Consider the following 11,263-nt stretch of genomic DNA (forward strand, 5'->3'; position numbering starts at 1 on the left):
ACTACCCTCTAATTTCACTGAAGAAAAAATAATCACATGTTCATACTAAAATGACAGTATCAGAATATGATTATGGTTAAAGAGCTGATGAGATAAAATATCCTAACTAAAACGCAGTGTTGGGTACTATAGTACTGTATGCTTAAAATAACAATGTTTTAAAGGTAGCATTCACCAAATAAAATAAATGACATAGAAAAATAACATCTAAAACCACAGTCAGCAAGCCTAATAAACAATGAAGAATAAAAATCCATTAATTCTTTGAATTATTGTGCTTATTGCTTAATAGAATTTGTCCTAATTATACTGCTTCCATAGTAAGAAAAACTGTAACTAAGAACATCAAAAGTAAAAAATGTGACTTTCAACACCTTCTTAACAAAAACTCTAAATACTTAACCAGTAAATTCATCTAAGACTTATAGAGAACTCTGACCATATGCTGGATGGAACTATCTGAGAATCGATCAACTTAAAGCAAACCGGCTGCCATCAAGTCAATTCCGACTCACAGAGACCCTACAGAGCAGAGCAGAACTGTCCCATAGGGTTTCCAAGGCTGCACATCTTTATGAAAGGAGACTGCTTCATCTTCCTCCTGCAGAGCGGCTGATGGGTTCAAACCACTGACCTTTTGGTTAGCAGCCTAATGCCTTAACCACTGCACCACCAGAGCTCCTAAGAATAGGACTATGTACTCAGATATTCACAGAATCATTGGTTTTAGAAATAGGTCTCATAATTTAATAAACTTTCTATATGGTACAATAAATTCTTCCACATTTTACAGTATCTGATTGATGAATAGTCAGCTTCTAATGCTCTAATCATAGGGAGATGACTACCTTATCAAACAAACTGTTCTATTCTATTGCGTACCTACATACACACACGTTCAACTCTTGTGCCAAACAAAGCAGAATTCATTTTCCAAAAACAGCCCTTCATATATCTGAAGATAGCTGTCACACTTTCTCAGTCTTCTTCTAACAATAAAAATCCCGACTCTTCAATTATCGCTAGTACAAAATTTTTCCACATTCTTCACCCTAGGAACTCTTTGTGGTATGCTTGTCAGTTTGACAATGTCCTATTTAAAATGTGCCACCTAAAACTGCACACAATATTCCAGATGTGGTCTGACTAGCATAAAGTACACCAAGAATTTTACTCTATTGTTAGTTTATATTAAGCCAATAAATCTCAAATCACTTTCATATGTCCTGCCAGCCATGTTTCCCTGACATCTTGTATGTGTGTACAATTTCTCAAACCCACTTTAAAGAGAAAATTTTACCTGATTTATCTTGCTAATTCTGGCCCAGTATTCCAGCCTATTAAAAGCCCTGGTGGTGCAGTGGTTAAGCACTCGAGTGCAAACAAAAGGCTGGCTGTTTGAACTCACCAAGCCACCCCTTGGGAGAAAGATGTGGCAGTTTGCATCTGTAAAGATTTACAGCCTTGGAAAAGCTACTGGGCAGTCTACTGTGTCATGCAGGAATACTATGAGTTGGAATCGACTCAATAGCAAACAACAACAACATTCCAGCCTACCCAGGTCATTATGAATTTCAATTCTATCCCTTATCATATTAAAAGTGTCTCATCTTTAAGCTCAGTAAAGAGACCATCCTTTAGTCTGGTATTTGAAAAACCTGCTAATCATGACCAGATCAAGGACAGAACCCAGTATCATAATACCAGGTACCTCTATTGAGACTGACAATCAACACTTTTCATACAATCGTTCAGTCAGCTATGAGACTTTAAAGATACCATGACCAACAACACTGAAATCCAGATACAATGCATTGACGTTATTTGTGCACTTACCTGAGAACCCTAAAGAAAAAGTATGAAGTTAGTTTTTAGTGAACACACGCTGGCTTCCAATGATCCATGAATTCTTCCATAAATGCTCATGGGCCAACCATTCAATAATTCATTCAAGAACTTTGTAAAGGATGAATATAAAGCTCATCTGTCTATGGTTTAGGATTTTAGAAAAAGTGAGCTGCTGATTCATACTCAATGTTCTGGTACGTTTTCCATGCTTCATGATTTCTGAGTTACTGATACTGGCCCCAAACCAAATCTCAAAGTTCCTTCTGACGATATATAGGTAGTAATCATCTGGATTATCCTGACTTCCAAAACCAAGTAAATGTTGTCATCTCCTCACTTATCTTGAACAAGTATCTCAGAATGAATTACAATTCTAGTCATTTCAGTTGGAAACTAAATTTCATTTAGTTTCCTTGCTGGTTAAGAGAAGCAGAATGAAGTGTTGCATTTTCTGTCCTCTTAATATTACATCAATTTGCTCAAGCAATTTACTTACTTACTCTTATAAGGATTTAAATATGCACAACTAATCAGAAGTTAAAAGGGTGAAAAATATTCTTTGTCAGCTTGTATCACATGAATGAAGTTAAGAATCAGACATCACTCTAAATCATGGCTCCATCACTTATTAGAGGGCAGATTTCTTAAAGAAATTAAAGGTCATTGAGGTTATCTGTAAAATGGATATAATAGTATCTATACTATGAGGATATTATGGAGTTTAAATGAGATAATGTGTGTACCTAGCTCAGCACCAAACACACAGTAGGTACACAATAAATGTTTTTTCCCTTCATCAGTTTCATTACAAATAAACACATGTCCAATAATTTGGGAAAAGATACAAAGATGTCTCAATTGTCTAAGGATTTGCTTACCTACATGTAGAATTTAATAAGCTGTTTAGGTCTGAATTTGTTCTTAAGGAAACAACAAAATACCACTTGGGTTTCATTATTAAATTCAATACTAAGGAGACACAGAAAACTGTGGTTTTTTTTTCACCAACAGTGTATTCCATAAACAGGGCTGAATATTCAGCCAAGAAGGGCAACCTATCTGATAGTAACCAGACTCAAGTTGGGTGTTATCCTTCACTGTTCACTAAACTTCAGCTAAATTTACTCATTTACTGGTAAGAGATTTGGTAGCAAATCCAGAAATATTAGCAGAAAGACAACTGAAGCAGAAGTCAAGATTCCAGTCCTCACTTTGCCACAAAGTGCAAGCAAGTCATTCAAGCTTTCTGGGCTTTAGTTTCCTTCCTTTTAAAAACAAGGCTGAGAAAATAAAGTGGAAAAATGCTTGATTATCTTTAAGTTACCTCAGTTAGCTACAGTTTCACTAAGTTTTTATCTCACCACATACTTACCTAAGGAACTTGTTCATGAGTTTTCTTTGCTACAATTTTCTCATTCACTAGGTAGCAAAATGACAAACATTATGAACATCCAATCTTAACTCATACCTATATCAGATATGAATAAAGAGCACATACATGTGTATGGCCTGCTATCAGGCTATGTTACCCTTACACTTTCAGTCTTTACTATGTCATCTCCAAGAACTTAATGTAGCAGTGCAGAATGAGAGGAAATAGTCTTGCTTACATCTAAGATAGTGAAAACACAAAATGCCTTTATAAGTAGACTTTAACAGCAATATCCTGAAAGGCTACAATTGGTGAGCAATTCTTTGTATCAAATACTATCATTTGGTAACCTATGTGGTACAAATGGTTAAACATTAGACTATTAGCCAAAAGGTTGGCGGTTGGAACCCAGAGGTGTCTCAGACATTAAGACTGACAAACTACTTCCAAAAGGTCATATATATGATATAGCCTTGAAAACTGTTCTACTCTGCACATACTACGACTCATGAGGTTTTCATGAGTCTTCATCAACCCGATGGCAACTAACAACAACATATTATTTCTACAAGATTTATGGATGGCATCCTTAAAAAAAAATACACAATAATTTTGTTTTGCTGCCATAAAAGTCACATATTATTTAATGGGTAAAACCAACTTGGTTGTTCTGAACCTAAATTCCTTGCACAGGGTACAAGATGTAAGTTCCTCATAATGGATTGCAATCTAAACAGTATTAGAAGATTTTAGAGAAATAAAATTCTAAGAATAAACTTCTCTGCAAAAGGAAATAACCAAACACAAGAGTGTATGCATATATATGTATACAAAAATGTTATTTAAAGATGTCTAATAGAGAAATCCAAATTTATACAACACATACAGAAAAGAAAAACCGTATTTGGATTAAACTGCACACCAATTTTCTATTTTTAGTAGCTCTGGAGAAGACATTGACTATGGATTAAGTTAGGTTTTTAGATAAATATAAATTTCAATTATTTTCTTTGGTCCCCATTTTCACCAATAATGAAGAATTGGCTCTCCCTTTCCTGGTTCTGCTACATGCCCAGCTTTCATACTTTAATTCCCTAGAGAAGAAAAGGAAGGTAAAAGTCAAGCTCTTTAAGGGTCAACAACATTTTATCAACATGTCTGAACTTCCTTTGTGAGGCAATTAGCATAACAAGGTTAATTTCCACTAACATTGACAAAGAAATACCCTTTCATCAAGCAAAAGGTCTATAGTATAATGTGTTACTATAGCTGATGAGTAGGGCCAGAAATTAGTCAAATTCCTGACCACAGCAAGTTAATTTAGGTACTAATGGTGACATAGTGCCTAAGGCATTTGACTGCTAACCAGAAGGCTGGTGGTTCAAACCCACCAGCCACTCCTCGGGAGGAAGGCTGGGCAATCTACTTCTGCAGTGCTATCGCCTCAGAAACCCAAGGAGGGGTCTCTATGAGTCGAATCGACTCTATGGCAGTGAGTCTGGAATGGTCTCTGTAAATTCTTGGCACTTTAAGGAGATATAACTCCTGAAGCTCATTTTATCTCAGGCTCTTTGGTTACTGTAAGGTATTGTGAAAACAGGTAGTTTTTTGATCAGAGGACCTTCTACCTTCCTCACTTAGTTAATATAAGAAATGCTCTTAAACTAGCAGTAAATGTTACCTTTGGGCTTCACTTTTTTTCCCCCCAGTGTTCCCTCCCCTCCGCTCCTACCTCTAGTAAACAACACAGAAAGTTTCCTTCCACATATAAACCTTTCCCTGGCTTTTTCAATAATGAACTCATACAATATTTGTCCCTCTACGACTGATTTATTTCACACAGCATAATGTCCTCCAAGTTCATCCACGTTACAGTATTTTGTAGATTCTACATTATTCTTTAGTGTTGCGTAGTATTCCGTTTTGTGTATGTACCATAGTTTGCTTATCCATTCTTCGGTTGATGGGCACCGAGGCTGTTTGCATCTTTTTGCTATCGTAAATAGTACTGCGATGAACATGGGTATGCATGTATCTATCTGTTCTTGTCCTGGCTCTCACTTCTTCAGGATATATACATAGTAATGGGATTGCTGGATCAAATGGTATTTCTAATTCCTTTGGGCTTGGTTTAAAATGGTTTCAGCTCCTCCTTCAGTCAAACGCAAACTCAGACTCACAATAAGAAAACAAACAAAATGTAGGGGGTACATGTATTTAGTACTGACTACAATTAGTTAATTAGATTTTAAAGGTGGAACTCAGGATTTGCAGTTGAGATCAAAACACAAAAACACATTATGCTCAACATATCATCCCTGGTGTCAAGAAACTGGTTTGTCTCACATGTTTCTTTTTTTTTCCCCCTGTTCTGTCCACATCATTCAGATTCTTCCCCTACCCCATGAAGAACAAAATGAGGATGGTAGAGAAGTTTTAGTTCTTTGCTCTTGACCTAGTTATTACACTGTCACAGCTGATTAATAATATTTTCAAGCCCTGGTAATAGCTGTCAAATATTTAAAGCAACTTTTCTTCAACAAGTTTAACAAAATTAAACAATACCATTCTCCTAAGGGAAAACATAAAATAACCAAGGAAATACTATAAAAAGGGAATGAGCACAAAAAGTAAAAGATCTGAACTTCCTGGATCATTTATAAAAGATATATAAACCCACTGATTCTGACTCACAGGGTCCTTATAGGTCACAGGAGAACTACCTCTAGGCCCTTCTCATATGCTCATTCTCATTTTTCTCTAGTAAAATACTTTGTGCCCATTGTTAATGTCTTAAAAATTCAATAGCTTCATTAAAACCACTTGAAGGCATTACTCACAATACCAAGTTGCTATCTTCCTCATCAATTTTTATACCTTAATTCTGGCAATATTTGTTAAGCATCTACTGTACAAGGGATTACAATAAAATCTGCAAGTAGGCCCACATTAACTGCCCTGACATGTCTAAATCAAGGTACCTTTCTGGTCTCATGGGAAGTCTTCTCAAAATGTCTAAGAATATCTATTAGAATATTAACCTCTTCAACATCAACAACATTTAAAATTTTTGGTTTCAGAAGAATACCCAACTATATAAAGTTTAAATGTCTTTATACTTAATTGGACCCTCAAATTATGTAAATGTGTCTTTAAGTAAAAAAACATTATCCCTGAAGACAAAGGAAATAAAAAAGCACAGCTTGGAGTGCTTAGTACCTAATTGGCAGTCAACATAACCAAGTAGAATAAAAACCATACAGCTGTATTTGTCATCCAAATCCATTCATTGACATGAACTCTGAGGCACATGTGAACTAGCTCAATGCTCACCTGCTTCCATAGTTGCCTCTTGGATCAAGTCTGTTCATTGCTTATGCCTAGTGACCCTTAGAATCACCCAGAAATTTTGTTTGAAATGAAAATCCTGACCCTCAACCGCAAAAAATTCTATTTCCAGAGGGTGAACTGTTTTTATAATGCGCCATTCAAGTAAATCTAAGATAGGTAATTAAGTAACTCATACTTTTAAGTAACAATGGTTTATACTCACAGTGGGCAAGGAAAAAATTCTGGGTTGTAATGGATATCTAATAGAGAGCAAAAGAATTGGTATTTCTAACCTAAATTATAAATTACTTGTTTCTGTTAGTCATAATTCACTAATGCTTAATAGGTAAGACAAAATGTAAGAGAAGAGATGTAACTTTTGCTTTGACAATGTAAACTGTCATTCAACCAACCAAAACTGACATTTACCTGAAATACTCAAGTTATTGTCAATGTTTAGAAAATAAGCAGGAACATAGTAAGTGAAATTTATATAACCATGCTGCAATAGTTTTGGGGGAGGGGGAAGTACCACACTCAAAATACTCTTTGAGATTACTCAATACAGTAATATAGTAGCCATTAACTACATGTTGCTATTTAAATTAATAAATTTAAAAAATTCAGTTCCTTAGTCACAGTTGCTACATTGCAAGTGCTCAGTAAGCCATATGTAGTTAGTGGCTAATACACTGGACAACACATAAACATTTCCACCAAAGCAAAATACTCTATTGGATAGTACTGGTCTAGAGACAGTGGGTATCTAATCAAAAACGTAATCTTTGTTCTACAGAATCAGAAGGTGCTATTCTGGCAATTTTCCATTTGACACATACACATCTCCTTTTGGTAATAACTGTACAAGAACCCTAGCACAATTTGCCTGCAATTTGTTTTAAGAAGGTCATTCAAAAGTGATAAACTTACACATTTCAGATTATTGAAACAGAAATTGTTAAGAGTTCTGAACATCCCAAATACACTGAAACCATAACTAGGTTTTCACCAAATTAGATTCAATGAAAAGTGTTTAGGTGTTAGAAAACACAAGATAGTGGGTAAAATAAGCCCATGGTTTAAAAAGATTTAAATACTAAATAGGACTAGTTTTCTAAGTATTTCAGAAATATCTATTTACAACGTATAACAAATAAAAACTGCTTTATATAAGAATGACCTTATACCCATCAATTTAAATTACTGACATTTACTATGTTCTTTTCAAACAACTTTCCAAAACCACACACTAAAATATCTATAAATAAACAACATAATGGTCATAAGATTTACTTAAGTATAATTTTATAAAGGACTATTTTTATGTCACAACCCTACAACTTCAATAATTTTACTACAAAATCCTGACCAAAACCTGATTTTAGCAGAAAAGTAGCCATAAAAGTTAACTGAACAATTTGCAACTTAAAATTTATTATTTTCCAACTGCACCGATATCTAGTCATAAAACACAAAAAGCCTGGTTGGCAAAACACTTAAGCTTAAGAAGTAACTTCCAATAAAATATTTTTAAAAAGTTAACCCTATTACTGTAGAATTGAAACGTCAACAGACTCACAACTCTACACTAATTCAATTTTAAATATACTTTCTCTTAAAGAAGAGATAAACATCATTTTAACTAGGGTTCTTTCTGAAGAGTTCAAATGTGCTCATATATGATCTCTAAATTCAGAAGACAATTATGATTTTAATCAATAAGTTTTGCTCTATGAAAGAGTAATCTTTATAAACTGTTCATCTAACCAATTTAATGCATAAAACAATACTAGATCTACAAAAACTGGTCACATTGATCATGATTGTGTTCCAATTGGTAGTTAAATACTACTATTTTTTACTCCCTCTAATTATCTGTTTACATAAGAAGTCTATGACAAACCTAAGAGGTAACCAAACAAAGCAATAACTGAGTTATTATGGTATTTTTCTGCAAATAATGAACCCATGTAAAAAATGCACACACATATATAATGCACATAGCACGCATTAAGAAACTAAAGCAAGAGAGTTGTGTGGCTTACAAAAAAATGCATCATGCATACATTATCTGCATAAAATACAGCACAACTGTTTAAGAGGTAAAGGGAAAAGATGTAAACTTACCTGCAACACTAGTGATTGTAACTGGAACTCCCTGCACTTGAACGCCTGCAGCACCCAGGTTGGCAACACTCACTGTCTGAAGGTTAGGCACTGATGCAAGCTGGGCAGTATTCAGAGTTATTGGGGCACCAGCAACAGCCACAGGAGCAATTTGGGCAAGAGTTGTGCCACCGCTTGAAGACACTGGGGTGATGGTTAATTGTTGGGATAACCCAGCATTCTGAACTTGCAAATTTGAAAGACTTTGAATATTCTGAACCTGTACAGTCTGCCAACTGATTTGCCCTGAAGGTGTTAAAGTTGGAGCCCTGATAAGCACCTGAGTCGGATTTACTGCTTGAAGTTGAACATTCTGTAAAGGCTGCTGCTGGATGGTCTGAATTGTCTGCCCTGACTGGAGTTGAAATGACTGTGGTGGAATGGCCTGAATAATCTGTTGCTGAGGCTGTTGGATCTGGATCTGTTGTAAAATAGGCTGGCCTACAATTTGTACCTGCTGAAGAGAACTGGATTGATCCTGTGTATTCTGTAGTCCATTAGGCTGAAGCTGACTTGAGCTCTGGGCTTCAGACTCAGTGGCAGCAGGTGTTTGAGATTCTTCAACGGTGCGTTCAGAACTACTGGCTGATGTGCTTGCGTACTGGCCGGTATCTGCTGAGCTCACTAATGTGTCACTGCTCGTCAAAGATGTTGAAGCAGTAGTTGTGCAGGTAGTGGAGGAGGAGGGAGATTCTGGCATGGTACTGGCAGAAGCAGTAGTGGTAGTGGGTGTGGAAACTAACTGATTTCCATTGGAAGTCCCACTATCGGTAGTAGTAGTAGGCTGGCCAACCTGTCCAGTCCCTCCTCCAGCAGACACGTTGTTTATCACTGGCAAAGCTAAAGTCACTCCTCCAATATTAATTGGTAGGGTTGTCACAACTTGAGCCTGAGTACCAGGAAGCGTTTGTAACTGCAGTGGTATTGAAACACCAGGTCTAATTTGGACGGGAACTGTCTGATTTGCCAGATTTTGAGCAAGAATATTCCCAGAAGCTGTCCTGTTAGCAGCTGTGAGTATAGCTTGATTATTACCTGCAGAAATGAGCTGAATTTGACCCTGCAAATCCTGTAGAGATGAACTAGTAGTAGGATTGATTTGGATTTGCTGGCCTTCCACTGTTTGAAGTTGTGGAATCACTTGGTACTGTACATTACCACTTGGATTTTGTACTTGTATGACTTGAAATTGAGCAGGGGTGGAAGAATTACCTGATTTCGTTTTTGTAGGAGATGCACTCCCGTTATTACTGCTGGAAGAACTAGATGAACTAGAAGCTGGTTGAGAAACATTATTTTCTTTAGAAGCAGGGGGAGTGGAGGCAACAAGTTGCCAAGCATTTCCAGCAAGTTGTGTCGTTACCAGTTCTAGCTGTTGTGGTTGATTTTGAAGTTGCACCAGTCCTTGGCTTGGATCTATAATAATTTGTTGTTGTCCAGTTGCTTGATTTTCACCAGGAGTCCCTATTTTGCTGCAAGTAGCTGCCAGTAAAGCCAGAGGAGAGGGCTGAGAGTCCTACCCAAAATGGGATGGTAAAGGAGAGGGGGGAGAAAAAGTGGGCAGATTTAGTGGAAGCCAGGAGTTGGGAGGTGTGTTTTTTTTTTTTTTTGACAGTTCTAAATATCAGAACTTACTCAGGAAGTGGTGGCAGGAATCAAAAAGATATATGAACGAAAGCACTAAAAGACCTACAATATAAAGTTTAAATACAAGGGAATTTCTAACAAACTTTTCTTAAAGTATTATTTTCCTAAATTTAAAAATGTCCTCGGGAAAATCATACATTTTCTTATAGTTTGAGTTCCTAATGTAATCTTCAACAATGTTATACCCTCAAATATGTGAAATCTGTAAGAATTTACAATTTAATGTTTAAGTTCCTCACTTTCAGAAAGATGCTTTGAGTGGATAAACATTTTTATTCTGTTCTTCACTTCTGGGCATTTAAAGGGTATAACTCCCTCTCTCCCCTAATGTTTCGGATGCATTTTTTTTTTCATATTTGCTTTTACCTGGGAGCCTGAGGTTTTGGGTTTTTTATTGTTATTCTCTGGCTCAGAGGTTTTCCCTCCTTCTGTAGCCATCGCCACTGCCACCGCCGCCTCCTCCTCCTCCTCCTTCTTCTGATCTGCAACAAACCCCCCACGTACACGACAACAGGTTATTAGGATTATTATTATTTGTCTTTCCCCTCCCCTCTTCTCCCCCTCCCCCCGAACATTAATCTCCATAAACCCGCGATCCACGCACACAGGAGGGGGTGGGGGGAAAGGAGGGAAGGGAGGAGGGGGATATCACAAAACGTGGTTTGAAACCCGACCCATCGGCTCCAGAGCAACACCCAGAAGGAGGTTGTTCTCTCTCAGACATTAAGACAAAACACAACCCTCCTTCCCTCCCTCCGTCTCCTCCTCCCCTTAAAGCATCTCAGCGGCCCCAGGGGAGGGGGAGAACCGAGCAGGGTCTGGGAGGGAGGCGGTGAAGGAGACCGAGGAGGGTGGAGAATACGTACCGCTCATCCCGCATTAACAGGACAAACCCTCAGA

At 37.0% G+C, this 11,263-nt stretch overlaps 1 protein-coding gene across 1 annotated transcript in view; it reads right to left on the minus strand.

Moving 5' to 3' along the window:
* Window positions 1-10,846, minus strand: part of SP4 (Sp4 transcription factor) — a 93,318-nt gene extending 82,472 nt beyond the window's left edge. The window contains exons 1-2 of the mRNA XM_007945982.2: window positions 10,730-10,846; window positions 8,678-10,232 (exon numbers count right to left, since the gene is read on the minus strand). Coding sequence (XP_007944173.2) covers window positions 8,678-10,232; window positions 10,730-10,801 — 1,627 coding nt within the window. The 5' untranslated portion in view covers window positions 10,802-10,846. The remainder of the gene's footprint in view (window positions 1-8,677; window positions 10,233-10,729) is intronic.
* Between the last annotated feature and the right edge of the window lie 417 nt (window positions 10,847-11,263).

Source organism: Orycteropus afer, unplaced genomic scaffold, assembly GCF_000298275.1.
Source record: "Orycteropus afer afer isolate SDZICR_OR568_19922 unplaced genomic scaffold, OryAfe1.0 scaffold00008, whole genome shotgun sequence".
NCBI lineage: Eukaryota > Metazoa > Chordata > Mammalia > Tubulidentata > Orycteropodidae > Orycteropus > Orycteropus afer.